Source organism: Pseudorca crassidens, chromosome 18, assembly GCF_039906515.1.
Source record: "Pseudorca crassidens isolate mPseCra1 chromosome 18, mPseCra1.hap1, whole genome shotgun sequence".
Taxonomy (NCBI): domain Eukaryota; kingdom Metazoa; phylum Chordata; class Mammalia; order Artiodactyla; family Delphinidae; genus Pseudorca; species Pseudorca crassidens.
Genome location: NC_090313.1, coordinates 55,328,167 through 55,347,497, shown reverse-complemented (window position 1 = coordinate 55,347,497; position 19,331 = coordinate 55,328,167). Strand labels below are relative to the sequence as shown.

Sequence of the window (19,331 nt, the reverse complement as noted above, 5' to 3'; positions counted from 1 at the left end):
AAAATATAGTTTTGTACCTACCTTATGTTCTCATGTCAGGCTCTATGCTCACATCCAGGCCTTACATTAAGGGCATCTAAGATCCTGATCCCTTTCAAAGTAGAATTCATTAATATTGCTGGAACATTTTTTCATAGGTGGGCTACATCATGCAGCCGCCCGAATTTCCGGTGACAATGTCTATAAGCATTTGAAGTATGAAGGTGGGATTCACCGAGTTCAGCGAATTCCTGAGGTGGGCCTGTCGTCAAGGATGCAGCGTATTCACACGGGAACGATGTCGGTTATTGTCCTCCCTCAACCAGATGAGGTAACCTCCTACCTAAACTCTATACCATTATCTATGAAGATCAACCAGAATTTTATTGTCTAGGAAAAAGTCCTGTGTGTTCTGTATACTCACAGAGTACTTCTGCACTCCAAATGTATGGAGTTCATTACCCCCCGACGAAGTACTTCTTCAGTTCTCTGTGGACAGCATGTGGTCGTCCTACAGTTCAACTCAGTTCTGACCCCATCTACCTGGAGATGGCGTCAGATCCTACAGGCTAGACTCAGTCCCACAAGAGAGCCTACCCTTCTGCTTCAGAGGCCAATCACAAGGCCTGGTTGTCTTCTGTGTTTCTGATCAACTGGTTATCCATCTGGATGTTCCCATGACCCCCTCCTTAGGTTAAATAATACTAAAGTGGCTTACAGAACTCAGGAAAACAGCTTACTTACTAGACTACTGGCTAATTACAAAAGATACAACTCAGGAATAAACAGATGGAAGAAGTGCATAGGACAAAGTATGTGGGAAGAGGTGCAGAGCTTCTGTACCCTCTCCAGGCTCGCTACCCTTCCAGCAGCTTCATGTGTTCATCAGCCCTGGCAGCTCTCTGAACCCTGTGCTTTGGGGATTTTTATGGAGGCTTCCATACATAGACATGTTTGGTTAAATCATCGGGCTTTGGGGATTCTGCTCCCTGGAGGTTGGGAGTGCAGTGGAGATGAAAGTTCCAACCCTCTAATCATGTGGTTGGTTCCCCTAGGATCAGCCCCTGTCCTGTGGTTATCTAGAGGCTTTCCAAATATCACCCCATTAACATAAACTCAAGTGTGGTTGAAAGGGGCTTAGGGTGAGAACTGGACAAATATATATTATTATAAATCACAATATCACAATTTATTTTTACAGCAATTTTTTTAACCAGGATCCCGTCAAATTTCACTTATTGCAGTTGGTTGTTATATCTCTTTAAGTCTGGAACCAGTCTCCCAACCTTTCTTTTTTTTTTTCTTTTAATGACATTGACTTTTTGAAGAGTCTAAACCATTTGCCTTACAGAATGTTCCACATCTGCATTCATCTGATTGTTTCCTCATAGTATTCTTTAAATTGTTCCTTTATGTCCTATGTTGTATTGAAAGTTATATTTAAATGTTCCATTCTATTCAGGTTATACATTTTGAGCAAGAATACTTTTCAGATGTAGTTATATTCATGTTGCAACTTATCAGAAGGCATAGAATATCATATTGTCCAACTCTTAGTGAGGACTGGTTTGAGCATTTATTTAAGATGGTGACCACAAAAATATCTCCATTATGAAAGTGTATTTTTCCCTTTGTAATTACTAAGCAATCTCTAGGGTAATATGTCCTATTCCCAACAACTTTTCTTCCATGGTTTTAACATCCATTAGTGATCTTTGCCTGAATTAGTTATTTAGTTTGGGATTGCAAAATGGTGATTTTCTAATTCTACCATTCCTTCTACATGTATTACCTGGCATTCTTTTCTGTAAGGAACATTCCTCCCCACTACCTTCTCTCCTCCTTTCTTCTTGCTCTCTTTCTTTTTTTGTTGTTTTTAACATCTTTATTAGAGTATAATTGCTTTACAATGGCGTGTCAGTTTCTGCTTTATAACAAAGTGAATCAGTTATACATATACATATGTCCCCATATCTCTTCCCTCTTGCATCTCCCTCCCTCCCACCCTCCCTATCCCACCCCTCCAGGTGGTCAGAAAGCAGCGAGCTGATCTCCCTGTGCTATGTGGCTGCTTCCCACTAGCGATCTATTTTACGTTTGGTAGTGTATATATGTCCGTGCCACTCTCTCACTTTGTCCCAGCTTACCCTTCCCCCTCCCCGTATCCTCAAGTCCATTCTCTAGTAGGTCTGCATCTTTATTCCTGTCTTGCCCCTAGGTTCTTCTATTTTCTTTTTTTTAGATTACATATATATGTGTTAGCATACACTATTTGTTTTTCTCTTTCTGACTTACTTTACTCTGTATGACAGACTCTAGGTCCATCCACCTCACTACAAATAACTCAGTTTCGTTCCTTTTTATGGCTGAGTAATATTCCATTCTATATATGTGCCACATCTTCTTTATCTATTCATCTGTTGATGGACACTTAGGTTGCTTCCATGTCCTGGCTATTGTAAATAGAGCTGCAGTGAACATTTTGGTACATGACTCTTTTTGAATTATGGTTTCCTCCGGGTATATGCCCAGTAGTGGGACTGCTGGGTCGTATGGTAGTTCTATTTTTAGTTTTTTAAGGAACCTCCATACTGTTCTCCATAGTGGCTGTATCAATTTACATTCCCACCAACAGTGCAAGAGGGTTCCCTTTTCTCCACACCCTCTCCAGCATTTATTGTTTGTATATTTTTTGATGATGACCATTCTGACCGGTGTGAGATGGTATCTCATTGTAGTTTTGATTTGCATTTCTCTAATATTTAGTGATGTTGAGCATTCTTTTCATGTGTTTGTTGGCAATCTGTATATCTTCTTTGGAGAAATGTCTGTTTAGGTCTTCTGCCCATTTTTGGATTGGGTTGTTTGTTTAATATTGAGCTGCATGAGCTGTTTATATATTTTGGAGATTAATCCTTTGTCCGTTGATTTGTTTGCAAATATTTTCTCCCATTCTGAGGGCTGTCTTTTTGTCTTGTTTATGGTTTCCTTTTCTGTGCAAAAGCTTTGAAGTTTCATTAGGTCCCATTTGTTTATTTTTGTTTTTATTTCCATTACTCTAGGAGGTGGATCAAAAAAGATCTTGCTGTGATTTATGTCAAAGAGTGTTCTTCCTATGCTTTCCTCTAAGAGTTTGATAATGTTAGGTCTTACATTTAGGTCTTGAATCCATTTTGAGTTTATTTTTGTGTATGGTGTTAGGAAGTGTTCTAATTTCATTCTGTTACATGTAGGTGTCCAGTTTTCCCAGCACCATGTATTGAAGAGGCTGTCTTTTCTCCATTGTATATCCTTGCCTCCTTTGTCATAGATTAGTTGACCATAGGTGCATGGGTTTATCTCTGGGCTTTCTACCTTGTTCCATTGATCTATGTTTCTGTTTTTGTGCCAGTACCATATTGTCGTGATTACTGTAGCTTTGTAGTATAGTCTGAAGTCAGGGAGTCTGATTCCTCAAGCTGCGTTTTTTTCCCTCAAGACTGCTTTGGCTATTTGGGGTCTTTTGTGTCTCCATGCAAATTTTGAGATGATTTGTTCTAGTTCTGTAAAAAATGCCATGGTAATTTGATAGCGATTGCATTGAATCTGTAGATTACTTTGGGTAGTATAGTCATATTCACAGTATTGATTCTTCCAATCGAAGCACATGGTATATCTCTCCATCAGTTGGTATCAACTTTAATTTCTTTCATCAGTGTCTTATAGTTTTCTGCATACAGGTCTTTTGGCTCCCTAGGTAGGTTTATTCCTAGGTATTTTATTTTTTTTGTTGCATTAGTAAATGGGAGTGTTTCCATAATTTCTCTTTCAGATTTTTCATCATTAGTGTACAGGAATGCAAGAGATTTCTGTGCATTAATTTTGTATCCTGCAACTTTCCCAAATTCATTGATTAGCCCTAGTAATTTTCTGGTGGCATCTTTAGGATTCTCTATGTATAGTATCATGTCATCTGCAAACAGTGACAGTTTTACATCTTCTTTACCAATTTGTATTCCTTTTATTTCTTTTTCTTCTCTGATTGCCATGGCTAGGACTTCCAAAACTATGTTGAATAATAGTGGTGAGAGTGGACATCCTTGTCTCGTTCCTCATCTTAGAGGAAATGCTTTCAGTTTTTCACCATTGAGAATGATGTTTGCTGTGGGTTTGTCATATATGGCCTTTATTATGTTGAGGTAGTTTCCCTCTATGCCCACTTTCTGGAGAGTTTTTATCATAAATGGGTGTTGAATTTTGTCGAAAGCTTTTTTGCATCTACTGAGTTGATCATATGGGGTTTTTTTGGGTTTTTTTGATCATATGGTTTTTATTCTTCAATTTGTTAGTATGGTGTATCACATTGACTGATTTGCATATATTGAAGAATCCTTGCATCCCTGGCAAAAATACCACTTGATCATGGTGTATGATCCTATGAGTGTGATGGTGGCCTCATAAAATGAGTTTGGGAGTGTTCCTTCCTCTGCAATTTTTTGGAAGAGTTTGAGAAGGATGGATGTTAGCTCTTCTCTAAATGTTTGATAGAATTCACCTGTGAAGCCATCTGGTCCTGGACATTTGTTTGTTGGAAGATTTTTAATCACAGTTTCAATTTCCTTACGTGTGATGGTCTGTTCATATTTTCTGTTTCTTCCTGGTTCAGTCTTGGAAGGTTATACCTTTCTAAGAATTTGTCCATTTCTTCCAGGTTGTCCCTTTTATTGGCATAGAGTTGCTTGTAGTAGTCTCTTAGGATGCTTTGTATTTCTGCGGTGTCTGTTTTAACTTCTCCTTTTTCATTTCTAATTTTATTGATTTGAGTCCTCTCCCTCTTTTTCTTGATGAGTCTGCCTAATGGTTTATCAATTTTGTTTATCTTCTCAAAGAACCAACTTTTAGTTTTATTGATCTTTCTTATTGTTTTCTTTGTTTCTATTTCATTTATTTCTGCTCTGATCTTTATGATTTCTTTACTTCTGCTAATTTTGGGTTTTGTTCTTCTTTCTCTAGTTCCTTTAGGTATAAGTTTAGATTGTTTACTTGAGATTTTTCTTGTTTCTTGAGGTAGGCATGTATAGCTATAAACTTCCCTCTTAGAACTGCTTTTGCTGCATCCCATAGGTTTTGGATCATCGTGTTTTCATTGTCATTTGTCTCTAGGTATTTTTTGATTTCCTCTTTGATTTCTTCAGTGATCTTTTGGTTATTTAGTAACGTATTGTTTAGCCTCCATGTGTTTGTGTTTTTTACATATTTTTGCCTGTAATTTATTTCTAATCTCATAGCGTTGTGGTCAGAAAAAATGCTTGATATGATTTCAATTTTCTTAAATTTACTGAGGCTTGATTTGTGACCCAAGATGTGATCTATCCTGGAGAATGTTCCGTGCGCACTTGAGAAGAAAGTGTAATCTGCTGTTTTTGGATGGAATGTCCTATAAATATCAATTAAATCTATCTGATCTATTGTGTCATTTAAAGCTTCTGTTTCCTTATTTATTTTAATTTTGGATGATCTGTCCATTGGTGTAATTGAGGTGTTAAAGTCCCCTGCTATTATTGTGTTACTGTCGATTTCCTCTTTTATAGCTGTTAGCAGTTGTCTTATGTATTGAGGTGCTCCTATGTTGGGTGCATATATATTTATAATTGTTATATCTTCTTCTTGGATTGATCCCTTGATTATTAGGTAGTGCCCTTCCTTGTCTCTTGTAACATTCTTTATTTTAAAGTCTACTTTATCTGATACAAGTATAGCTACTCCAGCTTACTTTTGATTTCCATTTGCATGGAATATCTTTTTCCATCCCCTCACTTTCAGTCTGTATGTGTCCCTAGGTCTGATGTGGGTCTCTTGTAGACAGCATATATATGGATCTTGTTTTTGTATCCATTCAGCACGCCTGTGTCTTTTGGTTGGAGCATTTAATCCATTCACATTTAAGGTAATTATCGATTTGTATGTTCCTATAATCATTTTCATAATTGTTTTGGGGTTTTTTTTTTTGGTAGGTCCTTTTCTTCTCTTGTGTTTCCCACTTAGAGAAGTTCCTTTAGCATTTGTTGGAGAGTTGGTTTGGTGGTGCTGAATTCTCTTAGCCTTTACTTGTCTGTAAAGCTTTTGATTTCTCCATCGAATCTAAATGAGGTTCTTGCCGGGTAGAGTAATCTTGGTTGTAGGTTCTTCCCTTTCATCACTTTAAGTATATCATGCCACTTCCTTCTGGCTTGTAGAGTTTCTGCTGAGATTTCAGCTGTTAACCTTATGGGAGTTCCCTTGTATGTTATTTTTCATTTTTCCCTTGCTGCTTTCGATAACTTTTCTTTGTTTTTAATTTTTGCCAATTTGATTACTATGTGTCTCGGTGTGTTTCTCCTTGGGTTTGTCCTGTATGGGACTCGCTGCACTTCCTGGACTTGGGTGGCTATTTCCTTTCCCATGTTCGGGAAGTTTTCGACTATAATCTCTTCAGATATTTTCTCTGGTCCTATCTCTCTCTCTTCTCCTTCTGGGACCCCTATAATGCGAACATTGTTGCGTTCAATGTTGTCCCAGAGGTCTCTTAGGCTGTCTTCATTTCTTTTCATTCTTTTTTCTTTATTCTGTACCGCAGCAGTAAATTCCACCATTCTGTCTTCCGGGTCACTTATCCGTTCTTCTGCCTCAGTTATTCTGCTATTGATTCCTTCTAGTGTAGTTTTCATTCCAGTTATTGTATTGTTCATCTCTGTTTGTTTGTTGTTTAATTCTTCTAGGTCTTTGTTAGACATTTCTTGCATCTTCTCGATTTGTGCCTCCATTCTTTTTCCGAGGTTCTGGATCATCTTCACTATCATTATTCTGAACTCTTTTTCTGGAAGGCTGTCTATCTCCACTTCATTTAGTTGTTTTTCTCAGGTTGTATCTTGTTCCTTCATCTGGTACATAGCCCTCTGCCTTTTCATCTTGTGTATCTTTCTGTGAATGTGGTTTTTGTTCCACAGGCTGTAGGATTGTAGTTCTACTTGCTTCTGCTCTCTGCCCTCTGGTAAATGAGGCTATATAAGAGGCTTGTTGGGAGGGACTGTTTCTTAAGGTAGGCTTGTATAGCTATAAACTTCCCTCTTAGAACTGCTTTTGCTGCATCCCATAGGTTTTGAGTCGTTGTGTTTTCATTGTCATTTGTTTCAAGGTATTTTCTGATTTCCTCTTTGATTTCTTCAGTGATCTCTTAGTTATTAAGTAGTGTGTTGTTTACCCTCCATGTGTTTGTATTTCTTACAGATTTTTTCCTGTAATTGATATCTAGTCTCATAGCGTTGTGGTCAGAAAAGATACTTGATATCATTTCAATTTTCTTAAATTTACCAAGGCTTGATTTGTGACCCAAGATATGATCTATCCTGGAGAATGTTCCATGAGCACTTGAGAAGAATGTGTATTCTGTTGTTTTTGGATGGAATGTTCTATGAATATCAATTACGTCCATCTTGTTTAATGTATCATTTAAAGCTTGTGTTTCCTTATTTATTTTCATTTTGGATGATCTGTCCATTGGTGAAAGTGGGGTGTTAAAGTCCCCTCCTATGATTGTGTTAGTGTCAATTTCCCCTTTTATGGCTGTTAGTATTTGCCTTATATATTGAGGTACTCCTATGTTGGGTGCATAAATACTTACAGTTGTTATATCTTCTTGGATTGATCCCTTGATCATTATGTAGTGTCCTTCTTTGTCTCTTGTAATAGTCTTTGTTTTAAAGTGTGTTTTGTCTGATATGAGAATTGGTACTCCAGCTTTCATTTGATTTCCATTTGCATGGAATATCTTTTTCCATCCCCTCACTTTCAGTCTGTATGTGTCCCTAGGTCTGAAGTGGGTCTCTTGTAGACAGCATATATATGGGTCTTGTTTTTGTATCCATTCAGCCAGTCTGTGTCTTTTGGTTGGAGCATTTAATCCATTTACATTTAAGGTAATTATCGATATGTATGTTCCTATTACCATTTTCTTAATTGTTTTAGATTTATTATTGTAGGTCTTTTCCTTCTCTTGTGTTTCCTGCCTAGAGAAGTTCCTTTAGCATTTGTTATAAAGCTCGTTTGGTGGTGCTGAATTCTCTTAGCCTTTGCTTTTCTGTAAAGCTTTGATTTCTCCGTCAAATCTAAATGACATCCTTGCTGGGTAGAGTAATCTTGGTTGTAGGTTTTTCTCTTTCATCACTTTAAATATGTCCTGCCACTCCCTTCTGGCTTGCAGGGATTATGGGGATTCCCTTATGTGTTACTTGTTTTTCCCTTGCTGCTTTTAATATTTGTTCTTTGTATTTAATTTTTGATAGTTTGATTAATATGTGTCTTGGCATATTTCTCCTTGGATTTATCCTGTACAGGACTCTCTGTGTTTCCTGGATGTACCTATTTCCTTTCCCATATTAGGGAAGTTTTCAATTATAATCTCTTCAAATATTTTCTCAGTCCCTTTCTTTTTCTCTTCTTCTTATGGGACCCCTATAATTCGAATATTGGTGCATTTATTGTTGTCCCAGAGGTCTCTGAGACTGTCAATACTTTTCATTCTTTCTTCTTTCTTCTGCTCTGCTGTAGTTATTTCCACTCTTTTATCTTCCAGGTCACTTATCCGTTCTTCTGCCTCTGTTATTCTGCTATTGATCCCTTGTAGAAAATTTTTAATTTCATTTATTGTGTTGTTCATCTCTGTTTGCTCTTTAGTTCTTCTAGGTCATTGTTAAACGTTTCTTGTATTTTCTCCATTCTATTTCCAAGATTTTGGATCATCTTTACTATCATTATTCTGAATTCTTTTTCAGGTAGACTGCCTATTTCCTCTTCACTTGTTAGGTCTGGTGGGTTTTTGCCTTGCTCCTTCATCTGCTGTGTGTTTCTCTGTCTTCTCATTTTGTTAAACTTACTGTGTTTGGGGTCTCCTTTCTGCAGGCTGCAGGTTCGTAGTTCCCTTTTTATTTTGGTATCTGTCCCCAGTGGCTAAGGTTGGTTCAGTGGGTTGTGTAGGCTTCCTGGTGGAGGGGACTAGTGCCTGTGTTCTGATGGATGAGGCTGGATCTTGTCTTTCTGGTGGGCAGGTCCATGTCTGGTGGTGTGTTTTGGGGTGTCTGTGGCTTTAATATGATTTTAGGCAGCATGTGTGCTAATGGATGGGGTTGTGTTCCTGTCTTGCTAGTTCTTTGTCATAGGGTGTCTTGCAGTGTAACTTGCTGGTCGTTGAATGGAGCTGGGTCTTGGCGTTGAGATGGAGATCTCTGGGAGAATTTTGCCATTCGATATTATGTGGAGCTGGGAGGTCTCTTGTGCACCAGTGTCCTGAACTTGGCTCTCCCACCTCAGTGGCACAGCCCTGATGCCTGGCTGGGGCACCAAGAGTCTGTCCTCCACACAGCTCAGAAAAAAAAGAAAGAAAGAAGATAAAATAAAGTAAAATAAAGTTATTAAAATAAAAATAATTTTTAAGAAAAAATATATTTTAAGTAATAAAAAAAACCGACAGACAGAACCCTAGGACAAACGGTAAAAGCAAAGCTATACAGACAAAATCACACACAGAAGCATACACATACACACTTACAAAAAGGGAAAAAGGGGAAAAAATATATATATATCGTTGCTCCCAAAGTCCACCTCCTCAATTTGGTATGATTCGTTGTCTATTCAGGTATTCCACAGATGCAGGGTACATGAAGTTGATTGTGGAGATTTAATCCGCTGCTCCTGAGGCTGCTGGGAGAGATTTCCCTTTCTCTTCTTTGTTCGCACAGCTCCCGGGATTCAGCTTTGGATTTGGACCCGCCTCTCCCTGTAGGTCGCCTGAGGGCGTCTGTTCCCCGCCCAGACAGGATGGGGTTAAAGGAGCAGCTGATTCGGGGTCTCTGGCTCACTCAGGCAAGGGGCGGGGTGGGGGAGGGAGGGGTTCGGATGTGGGGCGAGCCTGAGACGGCAGAGGCCAGCATGACGTTGCACCACCCTGAGGCGCGCCGTGTGTTCTCCTGGGGAAGGTGTCCCTGGATCACGGGACCCTGGCAGTGGCGGGCTGCACAGGCTCCCGGGAGGGGAGATGTGGACAGTGACCTGTGCTTGCACACAGGCTTCTTCGTGGCGGCAGCAGCAGCCTTAGCGTCTCATGCCCGTCTCTGGGGTCCGCACTGATAGCCGCGGCTCGCACCCGTCTCTGGAGCTCCTTTAAGCGGCGCTCTTAATCCCCTCTTCTCGCGCAGCAGGAAACAAGGGAGCAAGAAAAAGTCTCTTGCCTCTTTGGCAGCTCCAGACTTTTTCCCGGACTCCTTCCCGGCTAGCTGTTGCGCACTAGCCCCCTTCAGGCTCTGTTCACGCAGCCAACCTCAGTCCTCTCTGGGGGATCCGACCTCTGAAGCCCGAGCCTTAGCTCCCAGCCCCCACCCGTCCTGGCGGGTGAGCAGACAAGCCTCTCGGGCTGGTGAGTGCCTGTTGGCACCGATCCTCTGTGTGGGAATCTCTCCGCTTTGCCCTCTGCACCCCTGTTGCTGTGCTCTCCTCCTTGGCTCTGAAGCTTCCCCCCTCTGCCACCCACAGTCTCTGCCCGCGAAGGGGCTTCCTAGTGTGTGGAAACCTTTCCTCCTTCAGAGCTCCCTCCCACTGGTGCAGGTCCCGTCCCTATTCTTTGTCTGTTTTTTCTTTTTTCTTTTACGCTACCCAGGTACATGGGAAGTTTCTTGCCTTTTGGGAGGTCTGAGGTCATCTGCCAGCGTCAGTAGGTGTTCTGTAGGAGCTGTTCCACATGTAGATGTATTTCTGATGTATTTGTCGAGAGGAAGGTGATCTCTGTGTCTTACTCTTCTGCCATCTTGAAGCTCCTCCTCTCTTTCTCTTTTATTTTACCTCATTATAAACTCATATATTGAATTTCATATATTGACCTCATTATAGACCTATGGATTTTTTAAATTCAATGAGTTATAATCACTATTGTTTTTCTTTCTTATTAAATTGAGGTATAGTCGATTTACAATATTCTATTAGCTTCAGGTGTACAACATAGTGATTCACAATTTTTTTAAGTTTTATAGTTTTTATAAGATATTGGCTATGTTCCTTTGTGCTGTACAATATATCCTTGTGGCTCATTTATTTTATAAACGTACATTTACTGTATATCTTACTCCCCTACCTCTGTTCTTCCCCTCTCCCCTTCCCTCTCCCCACTGGTAACCACTGGTTTGTTCTGTGTATCTATGAGTCTATTTCTTTTTTGCTATATTCACTAGTTTGTTTTATTTTTTAGATTCCACATATAAGTGATATCATACAGTATTTGTCTTTGACTAATTTCACTAAGCACAGTACCCTCCACATACATCCATGTTATTGCAAATGGCAAAATTTCATTATTTTTTATGGCTGAGTAATATGCCATTGCATATATATACCACATCTTCTTTATCCATTCATCTGTTGATGGACACTTAGGTTGCTTCCATACCTTGGCAATTGTAAATAATGCTGCTGTGAACACCGTGGTGCATATATCTTTTCGAATTAATGTTTTCGTGTTTTTTTGGATATACACCCCAGGAATGGAATTGCTGGATTGTATGGTAGTTCTGTTTTTAGTTTTTTGAGGAGCCTCCATACTGTTTTCCACAGTGGCTGCACCAATTTACATTCCTAAAGTGTATAAGGGTTCCTATTTCTTCACATCCCCACTGATACTTGTTGTTTGTGGTCTTTCTGATGATACCCATTCTGACAGGTGTGAGGTGATATCTCACTGTGGTTTTGATATGAATTTCTCTGATGATTAGTGATGTTGAGTTTCTTGTCCTGTGCTTGTTGGCCATCTGAATGTCTTCTTTGGAAAAATGTCTGTTCACGTCTTCTGCCTATTTTTTGACTGGGTTGTTTGGTTTTTTTTAATGTTGAGTTACATGAGCTGTTTATATATTTTATATATTAACCCCTTATCATCATATCATTAGCAAGTATTTTCTCCCATTCAGTAGGTTGTCTTTTTGTTTACCTATTTTTTCCTATGCTGTGGAAAAGCATTTAAGTTTGATTAGGTCCCATTTGTTTATTTTTGTTTTTGTTTCTTTTAGGAGACATATCCAAAAAATACTGCTACAATTTATGTCAAAGAGTGTTCTGCCTATATTTTCTTCTAGGAGTTTTATGGTCTTACATTTAGATCTTAAATTCATTTTGAGTTTATTTTTGTATATGGAATGAGAAAATGTTCTAATTTCACTCCTTTACATGTAGCTGTCCAGTTTTCCCAGGACCACTTATTGAATAGGGTGTCTTTTCCCCATTGTATATTCTTGCCTCCTTTGTTGCACATTAATTGACCATAAGTGTTTGGGTTTACTTCTGGGCTCATTATTCTGTTTCATTGATCTGTGTATCTGTTTTTGTGCCAGTACCATACTGTTTTGATTACTGTAGCTTTGTGGTGCAATCTGAGGTTAGGGAGTGTGATAGCTCCAGCTCTGTTCTTCTTTCTCAAGATTGTTTCAGCTATTTGGGGTTTCTTGAGTTTCCACACAAATTTTAAAATTATTTGTTCTAGTTCTGTGAAAAATGCCATTGGTATTTTGATAGGGATTTCATTGAGTCTGTAGGTTGCCTTGGGTAGTATGGTCATTTTAACATAAAATTCTTCTAATCTATGAACACAGTATGTTTTTTCATCTGTATCATCTTCAGGTTCTTTCATCAGTGTCTTGTTGTTTTCTGAGTTACAGGTCTTTTACCTCCTTAGGTAGGTTTATTCCTAGGTATTCTATTCTTTTTGATGCTATTGTAAATGGGGTTGTTGTCTTAATTTCTCTTTCTGATAGTTTGTTGTTAGTATATAGAAATGCAACGTATTTATGTATATTAGTTTTGTATCCTACAACTTCACCAGATTCATTGATGAGCCCTAGAAGTTTTTTGGTGCTGTCTTTAGGATTTTCTATGTATATTATCATGTCATCTGCAAACAGTGACAGTTCTACTTCTTCCTTTTCTATTGGATTCCTTTTATTACTTTTTCTTGTGTGATTGCTGAGGCTGGGCAGTCGCTATTGTTTTTAATGTTCAAATTGTCCCATTTTGGCCCATAGTAGCCTTTTTAGGGTAGCCCCTTTTGAAATGACCCAATCAGTCTTTGAGTGCATACTTGCTTTCTGCTATAATAGACATCCCAGGCTACCTTGTACTCTCCTGCCTCAGACTTGGAGTCAGACCTGGTTCTTTTTAGTGGGGAATGTATCCAGAAATCAACGTATGGGTACTAGGTCTGCTCATTGTTACTAAAGTGTGCTTATTACATCAAGACTCTTCAGTGGATATAATTAGGAAATACATATGATTTTAAATCAAAGGTTCCTATTATTATTACTTCCAATTCAAATTTACAGGGAGTATCTTTCCTGCACCTTTTTGCATTTTGTTTTATATCTTTCCACTTGGAGTTAAAATCTCCTTTCTTAATAATTTTTAATATGTTTACTTTTTGCTTTATTATACTATATATAAAATAGTTTCAGAATTTTTCAGTAACCTACTTAGTAATGTTTAACATTTCTGTCCTTAGAATGTAACCCACCAAGAAAGCAGTCAGAGTAATATGTTCAAAGACCATCTGAAATAATGTTTTTCTGTGTGGTTATGTTATTATTATGGTAAATATTTTGATTCATTTGTTTCTGGTTGTATTTAATTTTTAAGATTTAATTTTTCTTTCCTCTTTTCTCTTTTATTTTTGGTGTTATCAGCATTTATGTGGTTCAGAAATCAAAACCATAGAGTTGTCTTGCTTCCATCCTTATTCCTTCCACCCCATTCTCACCTATCCCCTTGTTGTCTTCATATTCTTGAAAATTAAACTCATTTAGTGAAGCTTCATTCTCCTAAACAGGGCCTTATTCTCTTAATTGATATTTTAAATTCTTTGTATATTAATAAGTCACTGTTTCTATGTTCAGAATTCCCCAGAAGTTATTAGGTAGTTTCTATAACATTTGGGAGAACATGACATATAACATCAACATATTTGCTGTATAACTACTTAATATACTGTAACCACAAGAAATGGGAAATAACTCTTCATCTCTTTAGTGTTTATTGAAATTTTAAGCTAGCCAACACTGGCATATTTTAACAAAGCCTGTATAATCTTTGCACTGTGTAATCTTTTTCTTCACCATATAGTACTCATTTTAGAGGAAACAAAAGAACAACCAACTAAGTTGTATATTAGATTCTAACCTCAACCCTGTTATTAGTGTACTTTTCAAAGAGAATGGTCATACTTGCTGTCTGTCATTTGTTGAAATAAATGATAAATGTAGAAGAAAATGTTAGGTCTCCCCTCAAAAACAGCATATTTTGTATATATTTGTATATATATCTGTATATTCATATATAGATATGTATTTCTGTGCATTCGTGTGTGTGTGTGTATAAATATCAGAAAATTTCCTAAGGCTGTCATAACAAATTACCACAAGCTTAGTAACTTAAGACCACAGAAATGTATTCTCAGTTCTACAGGTGAGAAGTCCAAAATCAAGGTATTGGCAGGGCCATGCTCCCTCCAGAGGTTCTGGGGGAGAATCCTCCCTTGTCTTTTCCAGCTTCTGGTATCTCCATGTGTTCCTTGGCTCGTAGCTGTACAACTCCAATCTCTGGCTCCAAATTCACATGGTCTCCTCCTCTCTCTTCTCTAGGTGTCTTTCATAAGGACACTTGTCATTGGATTTAGGGCCTATCTGAATAATCCAGTATGATCTCATCTTAACTCAATTGTGTCTGCAAAGACCCTTTTCCCAAATAAGGTTCCGGTGGTTAGAATAGAACATATCTTTTGGGGTGCCTCCGTTCAGTCCATTAACAAGCACACACATACACACACAGTGGATTCTCATTTGCAGTAGTTATGTTCTACAAAGTCACAGTGAATACTGATTTAGTGAATACTGAACTATTTTCTCTAGGGAAAGTATATATACATATCTCACATAGATTATAATCCTAAATCCTAGAAACAACCTATCCTGGTAGATTCTATTTTCTTTATTTCACAAGAGAGAAAATGATGTTCAGAAGTGGTAAGTGACTTGTCTTGAGGCACGTCATTCACAGGTGCCAGCGTTGAAATTCAAACCCTGTCCACCTGGCCCCAGAGCCAGAGCTTCTTGCACTGCCCTGCCCTGCCCTGCCCCTCCTGTCCTCATCCTCTGTCATCTCTATAGGAGCTGAAACAAGAAAGCAGAGAGTCACCTTGTTGGACCTCAGCTGAGAACATGCATGTGTAGAGCAATTTGAATTTTTTGCTGCCCTGCATATGTCTGCAAATGACTGTGAAAGTGCTGCAATAATTGACTTGCGGGAACAAATAAATTCTAGCGAGTAGGTATATTTGCAAATACAGAATCAGGGAATAATGAGGATCAACTTTATATGTATGTATATATGTATTTTAAATATATTTTGTATCTAATGTAGCTTTGTGGGATGATAGATGATGAAACTTCTGAAAGATTACATAACTGAGTGATCTCATAGCATCATAAGTCAGTGTTAAAAATAGCATCCGTTGGAGACTTCCCTGGTGGTCCAGTGGTTCAAAATCTGCCTTCCAGTGCAGGGGACACAGGTTCAATCCCTGGTCGGGGAGCTGAGATCCCACATGCTGTGGGACAACTAAGCCCACGTGCCACAACTACTGAGCCTGCGCGCTCTGGAGCCCACGTGCCACAACTAGAGAGCCTGCAAGCCTCAACCAAGACCCGATGCAGCCAAATAAATAAATATTTTTTTAAAAAATAGCATCTGTTGGAATAGGGAGTTTAGGTTTAAGTTATTTCACCTCTTAGTCAAATGGCTATGACTTAACACAAAATAGTACAGTTTATTTGAAAGATTTGGGATCAATTTAGTATTAAAGTATTTGTTGAGTGTGGAATTTACTCATGCTGTACTTTTTGTTCTAGGTAGATGTGAAAGTGGACCCCAAGGATTTACGAATAGATACATTTCGAGCCAAAGGAGCAGGAGGGCAGCATGTTAATACAACTGATAGTGCTGTCAGACTTGTCCATGTCCCCACAGGTAAGCTAGTCCTTCTGCTTTTGTACTTTTAACTTTTCTTCACATCTTATAAAACTATTTGGCATTTAGAAAGAGTCTTATGTTGTGTCTGGTTCCTTGCACAAACCCTTTAAAGGTGACACTGGGGTCATGGGTCCGAGGTCCCCAAGGTGTTCATATTCCCTTCTGTTTGGAAAAGGAACCTCCTTGGCTGTGTCTATTTAAGAGTGAGGTTCTAAAAGCTGAGTGCATGGGTGCCACTTATCCACTAATAAATTTCAACTGAAGGGCAGTCAGGTGATTAATCAGCTTTTTTATTAGAGCTCTTCAGATGTCAGCATTTGTAGATCTTTTCTCTTGGGTAGTTTTTCTCCTAAGAAGGATCCTCCTCCAGGACACCTGAGAGTAAGGTCAAGGTCTCACCATTCAGTAAGCACACTTTTACTTAATCCTTTTTTATTCAGTTATATGCCTCACACTTGCCTTCCTTTGCACCTATTAGACTCAAGTCTGGAACTTTCCTTATTTAATTCTCTAAAGACTGTACCTCCTGCTTCCTGCAGATTGAGGGAGGGGACTTGAAGATCTCGTTGTTACATAGACTTTCTGTATCTAGTCCCCAAACTGTCAACCCTGATTTCTGGGGTGCCTCGTTAGTGCCTCAATGCCAGAGCCTGTCTGGCCCTCAGCAGGCAGATGGGCTTGGTTCTGGTCAGCATCTCCCTCGACAGGGGGTTCGACCTCACCTTCCTCCTCTCTGCTGAGTCATTTGCCATTCTTCCAGCCTCTTTTTCTTTTTTTTCTTTAATTAATTAATTAAATAAATAATTTTAAATGGAAGTATAGCTGATTAACAATGTTTTAGGTGTACAGCAATCCATCCACTTTGTCTTTATATTGTGTTTGGAGACTACACTCATCATCTCATTTTATTTCAGATGGAGTTTGTGTTCCTGTTCTTGTTGTTTCAGTGCAATTTATAAAAAAATGTTATTGAAGTATAGTTGATTTACAATGTGTTAATTTCTGCTGTACAGCAAAGTGACTCGTTTATAGATATATGCGTTCTTTTTTCGTATTCTTTTCCATTATGGCTTATCACAGGATATTGAATATAGTTCCCTGTACTATATAGTAGGACCTTGTTGTTTACCCATCCTGTATATACTAGTTTGCATCTGCTAATCCCACACTCGCCATCCTTCCCTCCTCCCACGCCACCACCCACTTGGCAACCACAGGTCTGTTCTCTATGTCTGTCAGTCTGTTTCTGTTTTGTAGATATGTTCATTTGTGTCTTTTTTTTTTTTTTGTAAATCACCTGGGCTTTCTTTTTTTATATATAAATCTATTTATCTTATTTATTTATTTTTGGCTGCGTTGGGTCTTGGTTGCTGTGTGCGGGCTTTCTCTAGTTGCGGCAAGCGGGGGCTACTCTTCGTTGCAGTGCGTGGGCTTCTCATTGCGGTGGCTTCTGTTGTTGCGGGCACGGGCTCTAGGCATGCGGGCTTCAGTAGTTGTGGTGCGCAGGCTCTAGAGCGCAGGCTCAGTAGTTGTGGTTCACGGGCTTAGTTGCTCCGTGGCATGTGGGATCTTCCCGGACCAGGACTCGAACCCGTGTCCCCTGTATTGGCAGGTGGATTCTTAACCACTGCGCCACCAGGGAAGCCCTGTGTCGTATTTTAGATTCCCCATATAAGTGATATCATATGGTATTTGTCTTTCTGTTTCTGACTTCACTTAGTATGATAATTTCTAGGTCCATCCATGTTGCTGCAAATGGCATTATTCCCTCTTTTTATGGCTGAGTAATATTCCATTGTATACATGCACCACATCTTCTTTATCCATTTATCTGTTGATGGACATTTAGGTTGTTTCCATGTCTTGGCTATTGTAAATAGTGCAAATAAACATAGGGTTGCATGGATCTTTTCGAATTATAGTTTTGTCTGGGTATATGCCCAGGAATGGGATTGCTGGGTCATATGACAACTCTATTTTTACTTTTCTGAGGAACCTCCATACTATTTTCCATAATGGCTATACCAACTTACATTCCCACCAACAATGTAGGAGGATTCCCTTTTTTCCACACATTCTCTGACATTTATTATTTTTAATGATGGCCATTCTGACCAGTGTGAGGTCGTTTTTGTAGTTTTGATTTTCATTTCTTTAATAGTTAGCAATGATGGGCATCTTTTCATTTGCCTATTGGCCATCTGTATGTCTTCTTTAGAGAAATGTCTGTTTAGATCTTCTGCCCATTTTTCGACTGGGTTGTTTGTTTTTTTGTTACTGAGTTGCATGAACTGTTTGTATATTTTGGAAATTAAGCCCTTGTCCGTCTCATCATTTACAAATATTTTCTCCCATTCTGAGGGTTGTCTTTTTGTCTTGTTTATGGTTTTCTTTGCTGTATAGACGCTTGTAAGTTTGATTAGGTCCCATTTGTTTATTTTTGCTTTTATTTCTATTGCCTTGGGAGACTGACCTAAAAAAACATTGGTAGGATTTATGTCAGAATGTTTTGCCTATGATCTCTTCTAGGAGTTTTATGCTGTCATGTCTTACATTTAAGTCTTTAAGCCATTTTGAGTTTATTTTTGTGGACGGTGAGAGGGTGTGTTCTAAAGTTGTTGGGTTTTTTTAATAGATTTATTTATTTATTTATTTATTTATGGCTGTGTTGGGTCTTCATTGCTGCGCACAGGCTTTCTTTAGTTGTGTCGAGTTGGGGCTACTCTTTTTTGTGGTGCGTGGGCTTCTCATTACGGTGGCTTCTCTTGTTGCAGAGCATTGGGCTCTAGGCATGCGGGCTTCAGTAGTTGTGTCTCACAGGCTCTAGAGAGCAGGCTCAGTAGTTGTGGCGCACGGGCTGAGTTGCTCCATGGCATGTGGGATCTTCCCGGACCAGGACTTGAACTCATGTCCCCTGCATTGGCAGGCAGATTCTCAACCACTGCGCCACCAGGGAAGCCCCTAAAGTTCTTTATTGACTTTCATTCCATAAGAAACTGTAAAAACCTAGAATTATATACATGAGCAAAATAACAGAAAACATCTAAAACAATCCCCAACAACCATTGTTGGTATATATCTTTGGTGTATATCCTTTCAGATTCTTTTCTATGCATATATAAATATATCCTTTCTCACCAAAAGTGAAGTTATAATGTTTGTAGCTTACCATAATTTACTTAAGAAATCCACAAGTTGTTGAATACTTAGTGTGTTTTACCTAAACCCTGTATTCTGTATTATAAACAGTAATAATTAGCTTAAGATGAATTAAAAATTAAAAA

General features: G+C 38.7%; 1 protein-coding gene across 5 annotated transcripts in view; it reads left to right on the top strand.

Moving 5' to 3' along the window:
* Window positions 1–19,331, top strand: part of MTRF1 (mitochondrial translation release factor 1) — a 69,228-nt gene that overhangs the window by 39,661 nt on the left and 10,236 nt on the right. For all 5 annotated transcript variants that reach the window (XM_067713165.1, XM_067713166.1, XM_067713168.1 and 2 more), the window contains 2 exons: window positions 138–310; window positions 15,927–16,044. In XM_067713165.1, coding sequence (XP_067569266.1) covers window positions 138–310; window positions 15,927–16,044 — 291 coding nt within the window. The remainder of the gene's footprint in view (window positions 1–137; window positions 311–15,926; window positions 16,045–19,331) is intronic.